The sequence below is a fragment of the Alosa alosa genome, chromosome 15 (assembly GCF_017589495.1).
Source record: "Alosa alosa isolate M-15738 ecotype Scorff River chromosome 15, AALO_Geno_1.1, whole genome shotgun sequence".
NCBI lineage: Eukaryota > Metazoa > Chordata > Actinopteri > Clupeiformes > Clupeidae > Alosa > Alosa alosa.
In genome coordinates this window covers 7,002,466-7,019,645 of record NC_063203.1, presented here as the reverse complement: position 1 = coordinate 7,019,645, position 17,180 = coordinate 7,002,466, and the positions used below count along the sequence as shown (strand labels likewise).

At 44.2% G+C, this 17,180-nt stretch overlaps 1 protein-coding gene across 4 annotated transcripts in view; it reads left to right on the top strand.

Moving 5' to 3' along the window:
* Positions 1-513: 513 nt before the first annotated feature.
* LOC125308538 (von Willebrand factor A domain-containing protein 5A-like) overlaps positions 514-17,180 on the top strand; it is a 50,253-nt gene continuing 33,586 nt past the window's right edge. For 2 of the 4 annotated variants that reach the window (XM_048265097.1, XM_048265094.1), the window contains exons 1-14: positions 1,663-1,812; positions 6,991-7,193; positions 7,792-8,014; positions 8,222-8,391; positions 8,480-8,594; positions 8,689-8,864; positions 9,025-9,113; positions 9,234-9,378; positions 9,701-9,780; positions 9,897-10,011; positions 11,254-11,412; positions 12,306-12,409; positions 13,194-13,411; positions 13,512-13,610. In XM_048265097.1, coding sequence (XP_048121054.1) covers positions 1,770-1,812; positions 6,991-7,193; positions 7,792-8,014; positions 8,222-8,391; positions 8,480-8,594; positions 8,689-8,864; positions 9,025-9,113; positions 9,234-9,378; positions 9,701-9,780; positions 9,897-10,011; positions 11,254-11,412; positions 12,306-12,409; positions 13,194-13,411; positions 13,512-13,610 — 1,939 coding nt within the window. In that variant the 5' untranslated portion in view covers positions 1,663-1,769. Of the gene's footprint in view, positions 586-682; positions 759-1,662; positions 1,813-6,990; positions 7,194-7,791; positions 8,015-8,221; positions 8,392-8,479; positions 8,595-8,688; positions 8,865-9,024; positions 9,114-9,233; positions 9,379-9,700; positions 9,781-9,896; positions 10,012-11,253; positions 11,413-12,305; positions 12,410-13,193; positions 13,412-13,511; positions 13,611-17,180 lie in introns of those variants that run through there. The other 2 variants (XM_048265096.1, XM_048265095.1) reach the window with 2 other exon arrangements.

The following is a 17,180-nucleotide window of genomic DNA, read 5'->3' as shown; positions in this document are numbered from 1 at the left end:
TAAGTGTAACCTGCGTTGTGTTGAACCTGCGCGATTCAGCCCTGCACACGCCCGGACTCGAACCCGCGACCAGCAGCTCCACGGATCGGGAGGCGAGCGCGCTAACAATTGAACCAATAGCCCAGGCTACTGGCTCGCATGCCAGCAGCACTCTTGAGGCGTTGGGGAGTGAGGTTTACCAACGTTCCACAAGCACAGCTAAGCTAGCTGGCATCCGTTAACATAAGCCATGCCAGTTTAAATCATATGAATTCTCTGACACAATAAGCAAGGTGCAAATACAATAAAAGTGGTTCAGTGAGGCCTATTGTGTAATTTACTATTGAAAGTGGTCAGTGAGGCTTTTTTTTTTGATTAAGTGGTCCTTGGTCTGAAAAAGTTTGAGAAACACTGGTGTAGGTTATGGAGGCTAAAATGATAGTGGAAACACTGACGCAATAAGGCAGTTGCCTGCTGTTTGAATCGGATCTATGGTGTGACAGTTGGTAACTTAAGAGACTTCCAAGGGGAGAGTGTGACAAACAACTCTGGCAAAACAATTCTTTCTTCTTCTGACAGAATACTTCATAGAAGGGTCAGTAGTCAGTAAGTGGTGCACTGTATTCTACTGAACTGTAAGCTACTGTACTATACTTTACTAGCCTACACTGCCTATTTGTCTTTGTCCTCTTTTTCTATTCAGGTTTGAAATCATAATTTGGAAAAAGGCACTAACATGGAGCACAACTGTGGTCTGGTCACCAAAAACAAGCAGCCAGGTCTGAATGAGGCATTCACCAGTCCAATTCTCTTGTTACTTAATGTTGAGAGAATGATAATTTCCAACCTATGGCTATGAGAAAACTTCAGTATTACTGTACTGTGTCACCATTTAGTTAGCATGGGAAATGTTATTAAGGTCACCTGAGAAGCATGTTTCCAAAGGTTATAGTACTGACTATGATGATGATAAGAATAATGAATTATGCTGGATGAAGCCAAGTAGGCCATTTCTTTTAACAACACACCTATATACACCATACATAATTTATTGTAGGCAATGCTCAATTAACAGAGAACAATATTAACATTTTAGAGTGGCCCAACAGCCAGAGACCTCAATCCACACAAAACTGAGCACAAGGCCAGAGTGATGGCAAAGAATCGTTCCTCAAAACCTGGATTACTGCTAAAAAGGTGTTACAGTCATTGTGGAGACATGGAGAGGCTTCCTTCGTATAGCCTACGATTTTGAGAGCTGTGATGGTAAATACAGATGTTTCCATTGATTGTTTTAAAAGGAATAATTTTGGACACGCCATTTTTCTTAAAAAATATTAGCCTAAAAAAGATGAAAACGCTATTTTCTGATTCCATGTTTCTACCACATTGTCTTCTTTTGGTCTGTGACAGTGTCATTTTTAGTGAGAAAAAACATGGTCAAGAGAAAACAACATTAAATCTATATTTGCAAGGGGTAATAATAGCATAATATTGTTCCTAACTGACTATAGTTTAGGGTGTTTCACATTGGATTATCTGCCAAATTACAGTAGCCCATCCTGTTGGCATATCCTACAAACTTCTCCAGCGTTTGACGGGATGCTGCAACTGTGATTTTGAGCAGTTAGCCTGCTTTCACTTTCGGTGAGGTTATTTCCAAGGGGTGGTGCTAAACTGGAAAGCACAAACTAGCCAAGCCTACTTTTGTTTGTGAAGTGAAGGTCTTCTTTCAATGTTCTTGACTTTGCTTCGAGGCTTAGGATATATTGAAGAGCTGAAGTGACAAAATGGTGAGATGCTGTGGTTTGGTTACTGTCAAGAATGAACCAGGTAAGTGCGGTAACCTACCAATAACTCGCGTTTGGTAGGCTATAGCCCAATGAGCCTATTTCTTATTGGAGGTTTGCACTTCCGCAAGAATACTGAAAACTTTCAAACTAAATATGAAAGCGGTCAGTTGACATAACTAGGCTTACTAACACAAACTGATAGGGATACGCACCAAGAGCTCTATAGTTGGGTCGTCTATGTCAGTGTTTTTCAATCACTGTGCCGGGGCACACTAGTGTGCCGTGAGAGATCATCAGGTGTGCCGCAGAAAATTACCCAAATGTCACTCACTGGTCCAGAAAAGCAACTGTTGCATCAAAGAATTTATAACCACATGCTCTCATTACAGTGCATGAAAATGCACTGTACTGTTATTCCAAGGCTTTTTCTTCTTCTTCTTCTTCTTCTTCTTCTAACGCAGTTAATGCAGCTTAAACCGTTTAACGTAGAAACTTCATTCAAACTATGTTAGGTCTTACTTAGGACATGTGGGCTTTGTATTTTTCAACTTTGTAACTTTTATACTTTTTAAACTATTAATTAAAAACTAGTCAAAATTTCCCCATAGACTTAACATGGGCTGATGACATCACAATAGAGCCGTTAAGCAATTAGAATCCTATGGCAGGTGTTCGGGCCACCTGCATCAACTGCCAGTCTCAGGCTTTAAGCATACAAACTGGCCCTAATAAGACTACACCCCTATTCAACTGCTTCCTCTGCCAAAACTGTTTCAAAATAAAAAGTCCTCACTACAATATTTCACTGTTAAACAATTTAACCCTTTAAACTACTGAACTTTTCAACTGTTCAGCCATTGTAACTGTTTGTCTGCTTGTCATCAACTATGACTCCTACCCACTGTAGCTAGTTAGCTAAGTTAGCTAAGTCACATGGTTGGCATAGTTAGCATGCTAGATGTTAAGATGCTAGTTAGCATTTTTAGCAAAACTGCTAAAAAATGATTAGCTAAGTTAGCTAAGTAACATGAAAGCAAGATGCTAAAGATGTTAGCATGCTAGTTAGTATAGTTAACAAAACTGTTAAAATGATTAGCTAAGTTAGCTAAGTCACATGGTTAAGATACTTAAGATGCTAGCGTGTTAAGATTTTAACAAAACCTGCTAAAAATGATTAGCTAAGTCCAGCTAAGTAATATGGTTAGCATGTTAGCATAAGTTAAAGATAGTTAACATGTTAAGTTAAGATAGTTAAAACTGTTAAAAAATTATTAACTAAGTTACTAAGTAACATGGTTAAGATAGTTAACATGCTAGATAACATTTTTAACATATCTGCTTAAAATGATTAGCTAAGTCAGCTAAGTCACATGGTTAAGATAATTAGCATTTTAGCATTGTTTTAGTTAACATGTTAGTTAACATTATTATCTTTGTTAACATAGTTAATAACTGCTAGCAAACATTAGAGCCATTCCAAGTATCAGTTATGTTGGATTCAACAACGCTTTCGTTGGTTTTAGTTCTGATGTCTGTACTGAAGATGGTCAATAAAGCTTTGACGGCTGGATCAGGATCGGTGATTAAAAGAATTTATTGTAGATGGTACAACACTCACTAACCGAAAGCACAGGCTAAGTCTCAAACAGTAAAACTGCACAGAGTCTAACAGGTGTGGTAGTTAGTAGAAGCGGCTGCTGCTGAGCGTCTTTTGCATAAGATGCCCCCGAAGCCGCCTCAAGTCCAAGCCTGAGACAAAGCCTGTTATACTATACTATTTGGGAAACAGAGTCTTTTGGGGAGAAGTGAAGGAGACCGGCAGGCAACAGTTCAGTCTAAAGGCAAAAGTCTCTGTCCTGATGATGTCCGTGGCTTCAAGCAACTTCATGGGTACATGTGGAGGAAAGTAAAGAGCAGTATCAGTTGGAGGATAGTAATGGATTGCAGGTGAGAACAATCATAAATGATTAAAATGTAATATATAATGAAGTTATAGTATTGATTGACAACATAACATGCAAGCACATAATGATTAAACATCATTTCACAGGTATATGTAATCACTCCTGAATTAGATAATGGCTAATGCCAGTAATAAAACAGGTAAGACTTTCCAAGTATGAGTTTGTGTCACCAAGAGTCAATTAGCACAACACTCCAAGCAGGCTCATTTTTACAGGGAAAGATTATACACTGGTGTCCCTACCCTTTTCATTTTTTCCTCTGACCTCCCAAGGAAAAAAAAAAAAAATCCAATCGGCCAAAATGAAAGTCTTCCGTGAATCTTCCTCCCTGGTCTACACCCCATTTCTAAAAAAGAAGACGGGCGAAAATCAGATATAATTCGCATTCTGCTCGGCGGTCATGTTTTCGGCCCGGATCAACTAGTTTGCAGTGGCTTGCGTGTATCCATTTTGTTTTGCCCCGACCTTACTGCCGACTGTGTTATCAACAAGATCTGATACGCCCATCGTGCTTCTTCAGGTTAGCGCTAACCTTTGGGGCTTGTGAATCATCACCACTGACCTGGCACTAGAGAGTGCCCACCTTCCCGGGGGGGTCTCCCAGGCCTCTTTCACTTGGTTAGCCGCTGTCTGGACCGCTTCTGTCAATTGCACACAGTAGTTCAGTATTGCATCTGATGTCAGGTGGATGTCGGTTTTCCTCGATCGCGGCTCGGTGCTGGAGAAAGGCCTGCCAGTCACTCACGATCTCAAATGGGCTGAGTCCTGTGTCCCTGTTGCTTGTGTAGCGACAGCTACACAGGACTGTTGGTAAAGGCGTCAACCCAAGGAATACCTTCTTGATGTTTCTGGCCAGTCGCCTCTTCAGTCCGGTTGGCTCTTCCACCTGCCCAGAGGATTCTGGGTGGTAAAGGCAGTTCAGGGACCATTGCACATTCAGCATCGGGGCCGCCGGGCGCAGACTGCTCCAGTGAAGTGTGTTCCGCTGTCTGAGCAGATCTGTTCCGCAACCGTATCGTGGAATGATGTCTTTCCGGTGACTTTTGTGGTGTAGTGCAGTTCGATCGCGCAGGAACGCCTCGATCCACCTAGAGAACTTGCACAGGACAATCAGTGAACGTCGCGATAGCCTTTGCACTTTGAAGGGTGATGTAATCTATCTGAAGAACTCTGGAAAGGCCCCTGTGGAGCAGGTGTTTTCACGTTGGCAGCCGAATCTTTCTGTCGGTTGTTTTGCCGACAGGTGGCACACCGCTGGACGATGTCCCTGGCCGCCTGTGAACTTTGGGGCCCACCAGACCTGTATGAATCTGTTCTCATTTTTCCACTCCACGTGTCCAAGCGAATGAATTTGCATTAGCCAGGTATGGCAGAAGACTTTCTGGAGCCACTGTTCGTGTTCCAAACCTCCACAGGTTGTCGTCATGGAGCTTAGCACATTTTCAATCCAAGTCCACTTCGCCTGGGCGCCAAATTCTGGTATGTCTTGATGCTGGCCAAACCGCTTTTCCCTCCTTCAGATGCTTCCTTGACCTTCTGGTCACTCATCATGCATTTTGTCATTTCAAAAATCCTGTCAATGCTAGATCCATCCGCTAAGCTTTCCGGCGGTTCATTCTCGCTAGTCGCTTGCTATCCTCCTCTTTTCTTATGCTGTTCTGACGCCAAAGATCCGGCCAATGGCTGCCTCTGAGGGTGTCATGCCTTCAAGCAAAGCAGTAACGTGAATCCATGTAGATCTGCAGGTTTTTTTTTTTTCGTCCAGGTATGCCGTCCCGCATCCTGCCGGTGTTGTATGCTGGCGACCACTTCTGGATTTTGTCGCCTTTTTGTTGGTTAGTTAGACATCCCCCCATCCTCTGCTGGTGGTCTGCTTCTTGGAGTCTTGGGCTTAATTATGTGAGCAGCCGCCTCCCCTGGCTTGCATCAGATGTGGATGGGGTCACGGGACAGAAGTTAAGGCCATCACCGCTGGTGTCATTGGCTTGTCTGGGTGGCAGGTATTGGGGATTGGTTGCAGGTAACTGGCCAGTGGTTGAAATTGGCCCTGCTGGCTGGGAGCAGGTTGTTGGTAGTGGTCAGTTAAAGAGGCGGTAACCATTTTAAACTATCCACTGTCTATTTAACTGTTCAGTCATTCCAACTATATTAAACAGGATGCCCCAAGATCATCTATCTACCATAGTTCAACTCCAAATACACCACCTAACCTTTCTTAGGTGGCATAACTAGCAACCAATATAGTTTGTTTTTACTCTGTATGATATTTTACATCATATTTTTGCATTTTCATGCACTGTATTTCCTTCAGGAAATGCTTTTCTAGTTGATTGTATAATTGCACTATTTGTGGTGTGCAGGCATTGTACAACGGGGGCCATATCCAGTATTCACAGAATCATCACATATCCAGTTCATAACAACAATTAAATTAGATATAGTCACCTACAAATGAAACAGAGGGAGCTTGTTTTATTGAGCAGGGGCCTATTGCACAAAACTAGGATAAGGGATTAATCCGGGATATCTTGGTTATCCTGGCTCAATTTATCCGCGATCCAGTTGCACAAAAGCGGGATAGGGGGCAGCAGGATATGTTATGGTATAAGTTACTATGGCGATTTATTCTGTGGAGCTAGCCTGCTCCAGACCAGGATAAATTCCAGGATCTATTTAATCTCATCCCTTATCTCAGTCAGCAGTCACCACAAACGGAAACCAATAGTTAATCCACTGCCCACTACACATTGTTATCACATATAACTAGACCCACTGTCATTGTTTGTGATCATTAATGAACTTTTACATACTCGCCATTCCCGACCTGTCATGCGACAATGTGACGTCACGGGAGTGCCTAACCATTTACTTGTACCATAACATATCCTGCTGCCCCCTATCTCGCTTTTGTGCAACTGGATCACGGATAAATTGAGCCAGGATAACCAAGATATCCCGGCTTAATCCCTTATCCTAGTTTTGTGCAATAGGCCCCTGGTCTTGCATAAAAGCCATAATAAGGCCATATCTGTGTATTATTTGAAATTTTAGGCTATGGTATGTTTATTTTTTCTTCACACAGGATGTTAGTGTGCCGTGGGACATTTTAAGTGTCAAAAGTGTGCCGTGGCACAAAAAAGGTTAAAAAACACTGGTCTATGTCATAACACTTAATGTGTTATAAGTATTATGTGTTATCATTACATCTTTAAAGATTAAATCAGTTTCATGAGCTTCAACATGTCTTCTTCCAGTTCCTCTGAAGAGTGTGGAGGTAGATGTGCATGTGCAGGGACATGTAGCCACAGTGACCTCCACTCTGCTGTATGTGAATGGAGAAGAGCGCCCCCTAGAGGCTGTGTTTGTGTTCCCTCTGCCTGGAGAATGTGCCGTCTGTCACCTCAGCGCCAAGATAGGAGACACAGAGGTGGTGGCAAAGCTGCAGGACAAACAGAAGGTGAGTGTGGAACAGCAAAACATTTTAATGACACAAAAATATTTGCATGTGCAATTTTACAGTTTAGCCTACTATCATTTAACAATTGCCCATCTGACTGAAAGTAATCATTTAGATTAGATTAGATTTAAATGTATTGTCATTGTGCAGAGTGGGCCAACTTTATGGGGTGTCATAGGAGAATATTACAAGTAGAATATGCCTATGAATAAGTGTAATTGCAGTATGTAGCCTACATTTATAAATACATAGAACACGATGGGTGGGATAGGGTAGTGCAATTGTCCGAGGATGGGGGGTTTGGGGGTCTGTTAAGGGGCAAAAATGGTTGGTGTCATCGGGATGCAGAGCTAGAGTTCAGTAGGGTGACAGAAGCTTCCTCTAAAGCTGCTGGTTTGGGTTAATCCATCAATTATTTGCACAACAATAATCCATATATAATTGTTCCAATATTAGCTCCATCTGCTGACTGTATATGTGAACAAAAGTGATCTTCTGCCTATATGTGAAATTGGTGTTTTGTTATAATGACAGCACTTGAGTGATGAAGGTGTTGGAGCAGTATGATGATTGATGTGTCTGCTCTTTCCTGGTCCAGGCCCGGGAGGAGTATGATGATGCGTTGAGCTCGGGCCACCAGGCCTTCCTGCTGGAGGAGAGTGATCAGAGCCCAGACGTGTTCCAGCTGAACGTGGGCAGCCTTCCTCCAGGAGAGAGTGCTGCCATCACTCTGGTCTACATCTCAGAGCTGGACATGCAAGCTGACGACGCCCTGCGCTTCTGTCTGCCCGCTGTGCTCAACCCCCGCTACACACCCCAGGGTGAGGCCCCGAAACATGGAGGCTTGTGGGAAATAGAGTTCTAACGTGTTCTAACATGCCGCTGTTCTGACTAATGTGTGTTTGGAAAGAGTACCTGGTTATTTGAAACCAACTCTTATACTATATACAGCTTAAGAGTGCCACAGGTATGACACCATCAAAATAAAAAGAAAAGAAAAAGTAGCATCTTCCCAACTGTCTTCTCAGACATGGACAGGAGTCAAATGGCCACTGTGACATCAGTCCCAGCTGGTACGGTGCCCTACACTTTGGCTCTCAGTGCTCACCTGTCCTCCCCCCAGCCCATCTCTAAAGTGGAGTCCAACTGTGATCTGGAGCCACTGGCTTACCTCAACCCAGACAAAACACAGGCCACGGTATGGAGTGCTGGACATTATGAATTTGTGATTATAAGCAGTAGGTATAGTGTGGTGTAATGCTATATTCCTCTCTCTGATCCTCCAGGTGAGTCTCTCTCCAGGCCACCTGTTTGATCGTGATGTGGAGCTGCTGCTGTATTACCACGATGCTCATAAGCCCACTGCCATAGTGGAGGCTGGACTGGACACTGCTGAGCCAGGTGAGGGATTGGGCTCTTCACCTGTCGGCTTGGTGTAGAAATGTAGGCAAGTAAATACAAGTGAACTGCAAGCCGCTCTGTTTCTCTGTTTCAGGCTCTTTGATGAGGGACCCAGTTGTTTTGCTCAGCATTTACCCAGAGTTCCCTGCTGCAGTAACATCCTCACTTTCCACGGTGGGAGAGTTTATTTTTGTGGTGGACCGATCAGGGAGTATGGACTGCGCAATGCACTCAGGAAAAGATGCAAAGATGCGCATAGAGAGTGCCAAGGTAGCATGACTGCAGATGTATTGCAAGAGAGAACCTAAACTCTGCCAAAGCAGTCTTTGTCAATGCTCGTTCTCTTTGGTGTTAGTACAATTGTTGCAGATGCTGTGTATAATTCCTTCACTAGAACCAGGGTTTGCTCAATCTTATCCCTCATCTTTAGGACACTTTGCTCCTGCTCTTGAAGAGCCTCCCCATGGGCTGCTACTTCAACATCTATGGCTTTGGCTCCCGTTATGAACATTTCTTCCCGTCAGTATGCTTTTACATTTATGTATATCTCACGTTTGCCTATTTTTATATGGCTTCAGATTAGTTTTTGGAAAAACTCAGGTTGATCCTTGTAATATGATGACTGTTGTCTTCTTGCAGGAAGAGCGTTGAGTACAACCAGAAGACGATGGATGATGCTCTTGAGAAAGTGAAGGGAATGAGAGCAGACATGGGGGGCACTGAGATTCTTCAGCCTCTGAAACACATCTACAGCCAGCCCTGCATCCCCAGTCACCCCAGACAGGTAGATTATCAAACACCTCTCTGTGAGTATATCGTTGGGCACTGGACGACTAGGCCTCCTAAAAAGTCTACCTGCCCTTCAGTGGTAGGGAAGCAGAAGCAGAAGAAGAGGAGTTGCTGCAGTCTAGAAGTCCCAATATGAGGAGGATGTCACCAAATATTGATATTAGTCAGCTAATTATTATATTCATTGCTAACTGTGCTTTCACTAATTTTAGACCAAAACATTGTGAAGGCTCAAAATGGATGACAAGAGAACAAAGCAAAACCTCTTCCATACAGAACATTTAGCATTTTGTCTTTCCTCTTTTATTTAATTTCAGCTCTTCATTTTCACTGATGGAGAGGTGGGGAACACTAAGCAGGTTTTGGACTTGGTGAAGATCAATGGGAATTCTCACCGGTATGTGATGGGCCACATGACAAAAAAAATACTTGAACAATAAGAGTAGATTTTTCAGATGTTTTATTAGTTTGTACATAATAAAACTGAAATTAACCTCCATGTGATACGTGCAGGTGCTTCTCTTTTGGAATTGGACAGGGCGCCAGCACTGCTTTAATCACAGGCCTGGCCAAGGAGGCCTCTGGGCATGCTCAGTTCATCACAGGAACAGACCGCATGCAGCCAAAGGTAGGAGGAGATGAAACTGGTGGTATCTTTTATACCTATATGTTAATATAACATTCTAGTCAAGTGAAGTGTATCTGTTCATGTCATGAATTCTGGAGAGGTTTATGTGTAAAAGAAAGACACATTAAACCAAGTTTAGTCCCACTGATGTTCTGTTGAACCTGCTTTTGGCTCCAGTCTGCATTCCGGGCCTGCTGGCCATGAGAAGGAGGAGATGGAGCTGGTAGGCAGATTTGAGAAACAAAGACAGGGATTTATTCTCTAGTGAGGGAACAATTGTACTGAACAATGATGTTACACAAAATGAATTATAGGATCGGCAAGTCATAGTGTGTGTTTTTTCAGAATAAAAGATTAAGAAAAATGGAAAAAAGAAAAGTAGCAACTAAGTAGACTGGTGTCATAATCACAAGTAGACATGAAATTAAATAATGATATTAAGATAAACATGAATGAATGGCTTTAAATATGTAAGGGATAATGTATAGAACCCCGTGCCGTGTAGCGGACGGGTCTTGTTCCGCCCTGAAGGGACTTATTTTCCAAATAATGACCGGCGTTCTATACATTATCCCACTTATTACACGGCTACTTGCCAAAACGAAATAATAAACTCCCCACGATAAGACTTTAGCCTACATAGCCTAGCCTTTTTGTTACCGTTCATCGTGGCATTTGCTGAAACAAATAGTTCGCAACAACACACGCTGAACTTGAATCAAACATTCTTTTGAACACAGGTGATCAACCGTCTGCTTTCACTTTTGAATGAAGTTCCAGTCCTTGCGTAGTGATATGAAATACCTGAATTAGAAGCACAAATTCCGTTGCCATTGACAGCGGCCATTATTTTTTTCAGAGGTCCTTTCTCAAGAAATAATGACTTTGGAACTTTGGAATCCCATTAAAGTCAATGGAGCGTTCTACTTGCCTTGTGAAGAGCCGTGTAATAAGTAAAGATAATAAACACAAAAGTACAGTAATGTTGTAAAAGATATTGAAATGGGTCGTAGTACTGTGCAGTGGATCCAATAAGTCAGCTGACACCCACATTTTTTCTGTGATACATCAGACTTTAATTTCATGTTTTTACAGTAAAAGCAAGTATTTTAAAAAATAAATTACTTTCCTGTACACAATGTTTTACAACAGATCAACAGGTTCACACTTTTCATTTTCTTGGTGGTCAGTAATATTGTGTCCATTATTCTCACTATTTATCTGTCTACACACCTCCCCCAGGTGATGCAGTCTCTGCGCTATGCACTGCAGCCAGCAGTGAAGGACATCTCTGTCCACTGGAACCTTCCAGATGGTGTATCTGTCACCACTTTGTCTCCTCCACTCAAAGTGCTCTTCCATGGTCAAAGGGCCCTGCTCTATGCCCAGCTCAAAGGAGAGGTGAGAGGACATCTCAGTCATTGGTCTGCATGGAATTTATGTGGTGATGTTGATCCTGAAAATGTTGTGTAAAAGTGGGGTTTGTAAACCTAATTTGAAGTGAAAGTGAAAGAACAAATTCATCACGCTTTCATGCAGCCAATAAATGGTTTAGAATCAGTTTATTGGGAATAAACCAAATATGTGTGTGTCTTGTTAGCACCTAAGCACCTTATTCTGATTTGAAATAAACCGAAAAAGGCCATATTTGTTTTACTAATAAACCGTTTGCACACCCTAGCATATGCCTGTTGTAAACGGAATACTGGGTCATGAAAACACCTTAAGCAGAATCTGCTCCCATAAGGAAGAGTGTTGTAGGCCTGCACATGCTCAATTTGCACAGAATGCCTATTTGTAGGTTGCGTCGCTGACTTATTCAGAATAATGTCGACAGCTATGTAAACAAGAATATGCTCAAAACGTGACATTCTACTTGTTTGTAAACAGGTTAAACGGAATACGGGCATTTGGGCAATAAACTGATTCAAAACCACTTATTCCCGGCATGAAAACGTGATGGTTGTCTACTGAAGGTCACCCGGCTGTGCAACGTTAACTTATATACCACTCTGGTGACCTTTTGGAGTTTTGCACTTTTTTAACAAATGTCAAGGAGTTTTAGACAGCATGCCCTGTTTCTGATGTACCACTTTGTCGTGTTCTGACTTCTTGAGAGACACTGGTCTTCTAAAAAGGATCTAGAAAGGTATTCCTTACATGTCAGGGTGCAGACAACATAAATGGCTGATGTATGCTTTTAATATTTTTCCTGTTTATTACATTTTACATTCTACATGATATGACACCAACTTCTAACTTCCCTGCATCTTATGTGTGATTCCTGATCACAGAACACAGCGATTCCTGAAGGATCTGTGACAATACAGTACAACCTGTTGGAGGAGACGGTCAAGAACCAACTCAGCTTCTGCCTCAGACCCACAGGAGAGACAGGGTAAAGATGAGAGGGTTCTTTTGCAAGTGCAATTCAAATGCTTTTCACAAGGACGTGGCTTCAGCTTCTGTAACACATTCGCCTGTACCACTCACTGCGACCTGTGGGTCATTTCCCAATCCCATCCCCATCTATTTCTCCCGCTTGCTTTCTGTCTCTTCTCTGTGTGTTACGAGACCATTATTGTTTTTACAAGATGGATAAATGTAATAATGTAATGCTCTCAAACAGACTAAAGAACGGAGTGGTGAAAATAAAACAAAAGAGACAGAAAACCTTAGACCTCTTTCGACTACACTCTCTGAACCTAAAACTAAAATAATAAAGTGACATACCAACGACCAAACCACCGCCAATGCAAAACTATTTACAAACACATAAAACATAAACGAATCCCATACGAGTCAAATGGCAAAAAGTAGATAAAGCAACAAATAAGGAATAACAAAGGTGAGTGTGGTTCCGACGAAGGCACGTCACAGAGGCATTCGCCCTTTGTGTACTGACGAGAGCGGCGAGGGAAAGGAAGAGTCATTAGACACAGGTGGCTTAAAAAACAGGAGGCCCAGGCCCCTGAATTAACACGCACAGCAGTCACCTGCAGAGGAGCTGAGAGAGAAACAAAGAAACAGCGCAAGCACCGTTCTACTCCTGCCGTAACGCTGTGCTATCTAAATAAAGGAAAACGGTTTTTCAGGGAGAGGTTTGATTGTTGTAATAATGTAGCTGATCTGTGTACTCTGCATTATTCACACGACCCCTGGTCTCCCTTCTCCCACTTTAGAGTGACTCTCCACCGGCTGGGGGCTCGGACTCTGATCCGCTCGCTGGAGATGGAGGAGAGGGCAGCAGGGCCAGAGGCGAAGGCCCTGAGAGAGAAGCTGCTGCAGCTCAGCCTGCAGTCTGGAGTCAGCTGCACACACACCGCCTTCATCGCCATCCACAAGGGCAGTGGACAGACTGTGCAGGGACCACTACTGCACAGAACTGTGCCAACGCCAGGTTAGAGTGGGTCTCTATATTGTGGCACTTATAATATCCCAGTGATTCTGTCCAGGAAAATAACATACAGGTTGCTCTGACATTTTTATGCTTTTATTAGGAATGTTTTTTATTCCAACGGTTCTAAATGCCCCAACTCGTATAATGGCTAAAATGGCCCCAATGGCTAGAATGGCTGCAGCGCCTCCAATGCCTCCGGGTAAGTATATGCCCACACATTCTCCTCTCTCTTCCACACATTGAAATGCACAAGAAATATTTTGCATTCTAAAACTTTTTTGGACTGCGGATCAGGAAAATCACCTTAAAAACATTGTTTCACATACTGGCTTTTGTTATAGTCTATACTTGTAATTCCATATTATATTGTACAGGTAGTATATTGGCCCTCCAAAGCACGCTTTTGCATGACTTTTCTGTGTATCTTATTATTGGCTGCTTGTTCTCTCAAGTAAGCAGTTTCAGCCTCACCAAACATGACTTTTGGGTTGGGCTGCAACCATTAATCAAACTATTAAATTAATTGGCAACTGGTTTGGAAATTGGTTAATTGGTTTGAGTTATTTATAAATGAAAATATCTCAATACCTCATTCACTGGTTTCAGCTTCTTAAACTTTAATATCGTCTGCTGTAATATAAGTACAGCAAACTAAATCGATGGTTACGTATGTAACTGCGGTTCTATGAATTTCGGATGACCGCCAGGGGTGGTGCCTTCAGCACCTGGATTTCCATCACATGCATGTACAGGTCGAGTGTTTATATAGACAAAGTCACTCGTGACAGGGGTGACGCATGACCCCGCCCCGGTACTTAAGGTGCGCTCACCCCGGAAGTCTTGGCAATCTTCTCGTCCGCCTTCCAAGTGACTGCCAAGCTCTGGCGGTCATCCGAAATTCATAGAACCACGGTTACATACGTAACCATCGTTCTATTTCATTTCTACTGACCGCCAGAGGCGGTGCTTTCAGCACCTGGATGACAAATACCAACAGGGTCACGAGGAAGATCTACATACCCTTTTAATGGCTTGAGAGGGCGGCTGTGGCTATGAGGTTCGTGGCCACATTGACCCTATAAAACCTTTCGCCATGCATATGTCGGAAAGTGGGACTTCGCGTAGTACTGCCCATGAGGCAGCTACACTCCGAGTTGAGTGACCACGAACGCGAGGTGGAACCGGTAAGCCACTATCAGAGTAGGCATAGCTGATGGCCTCCAAGATCCACTTGGATAGCCGTTGCTTGGACAAAGCAAGGCCCCGTGTCCTGTGTGGCAGATGAATAATGAATCTGACTGCCGCAGGGCAGCGGTCTTTTCAATATAGGCTTTCAATACTCGGACTGGGCATACAAAAAAAAATGTCACCTTGCCCCAGTTCCTCCCCCTGGGCTGGGGGCTCAAATGCTCCCAGACTGAGCGGCTGGTTAGCATACGTTGCAGAGAAGGGTTTGGGTAAAAATGCCGGGTTCGGCCACAGGATCTGCACTAATTTATATGCCTTAACTCCAATACGGACAGGCTATATTTTAGTTCTTTTTTGGTTTTGGGGTGTATAACAATATCTGTTAATTTAACAATCTTAGCAGTAAAATATTTTTAGCTAAGAATCCATTTCATATATGGGAGACCTTAGAGATGAGGAAAAACATTGTTGGGTTTAGTTAAAGCCCTTTCTGACTATTTGTATAGCCTACTTGAGAAAACGGGTCACCAGACTATGGGATCCCACTGTAACTCCCTCTACCTTGTTATGCCTAGCTGATATTGCAGCTACATACACCTTGATAGTGGATGCCGCCAGTCTGTCATCAAACCGTGATTGTAGAAAACTGAGGATAGCTGGTATCGGGCAAGGTGTTGGCTCCTGTCCATGTTCTTGGCACCATTGTATAAAAAGCTTCCACCTATTAGCGTAAAGCGCATTAGTGGAGGGTGCCTGTGAGTTGTGGATAGTCTGTACCACTGCAGGGTCGCATGCCCCTAGCAGTGGTTCAGGTCCTTCAGAGGCCACACCCAAAGTTGCAATTGTGCTGGGTTCAGATGCCAGATCCGGCCACCCAGCTGAGAGAAGAGGTCTGTGCGCACAGGGAGACGCCAAGGCTGTCCGTCCAGCAGGCTGTATAGCACCGGGAACCAGATTCTCCCTGGCCACCTGGGGGCTACAAGCAGCACTTGGTGGCCCTCCCGGAGAATCCTCTCTAGAGTGGGTAGTATGAGCGGGAGTGGGGGGAATGCATATAGGAGCTGCCTGGGCCACCCATGCGCCTGTGCATCCTTGCCCAAGGGGCTTGTTGACTCCCTGAGTGAGAACCAGAGGGCGCAGTGTGTTGTGGCTTGAGAGGCGAAAAGATCCACCTCCGCTCTGCCATATTGGTGCCAGATGGCGTGCACCACTTCTAGGTTCAGCCTCCATTCTCCTGGATCGGGGTGTTGTCTGGACAAGAAGTCCGCTGTGACATTCCGTATGCCTAGGATGTGCATTGCCCTCAGGCTCAATAGCTGAGGGTAGGCCCATGAGAGTAGCTGCTGAATCAGCCTCAGGGACGCTAGAGACCTTGTGCTTCCCTGGTGGTTGATATGGTAAACCACTGACATGTTGTCTGTCCTTATAAGGACGTGTCTCCCTGCTAGGACTGGCAGGAAATGCTGCCTGTTTATGTGTTGTTCCCTCTGTCGACTGCCTGTTTGCATGTCCAGCCCCCCATCCGACCCAGGGATGCCTCTCTACCCCTCTCTGAGATGGGGGATCCCTGAACCCATTGGAATGAACAGCTTCTTCCATGGCTGTAACCTTTTTAGGCAACCAGTTTGTGCCTGATTCCAATGAACACCGCCTGCTGGCTGGGGCCCATTGGAAGGGAGCTCGGCCTTCCTGAATCGCAAAGGAGAATCTCACCCTCCTCTGAATGAGCCCCAGCCTGAACAATCTGTGTGGCTGGGGATTAGAGCTCTTCCCGAAATTCACAATGAGCCCTAGCCTGGCAGGGCTGAGGGCTGAGTCCCTTAATGCCTCTGCCCTTGTCTGGGAACAGAGAAGCCAATCATCTAGGTAAGGAAGGATGCGCAAACCTCTGCCTTGAAGCGGAGTCAGGGCTGCCGCAGCAAATCTTGTGAAGGTCCGGGGGGCCAGAGAGATTTCGAATGGCAGGACCCGAACTGGTAAGACCTCCCCTCAAAGGGTTTAGGAGGGAATTGGAATATGAAAATATGCATCTTTCAGGTCTATGGTTGTAAACCAGACGTCTTGCTTGACGCTTTGTAATACCTCTGCTGTGTGAAGCATATGGGATTTGAATACCTTTAGATGGCTGTTCAACGGCCTTAGATCCAGTATGGGGTGAAGTCCACCCCCCTTTTTTGGAATTAAAAAATATGTGGAATAGAACCCACTGTCTTGTGATGGTGGCCCTAGTTGCTCGATGGCCCCCTTTTCCAGGAGGGCCCGAACCTCTTGGCGTAGGGCCAGAGCCTTGCCCTGGCCCTTCATCACAGTCATTTTGACCCCTTGAAACCTCAGCGGTCGGTGCTTGAACTGGATGGTGTACCCTTTGACAGGGTTGACACTACCCAGGGGTGTGTGCTGTATTGAGCTGTTCTCCAGTAATTGAGCTGTTCTCCTGGTGAAGCCGGCCTGAAGCCTGTAGACGCCACTGTCTACCACCTCCTCGTGCACTCGAAGGGGGGCAATATTCAGGCGTGCGTCATTCCCTGTGAGAGGGTTGGTTGTCAGCTGTCCGGCAAAACCGCTCTGGCCTTGTTGACCC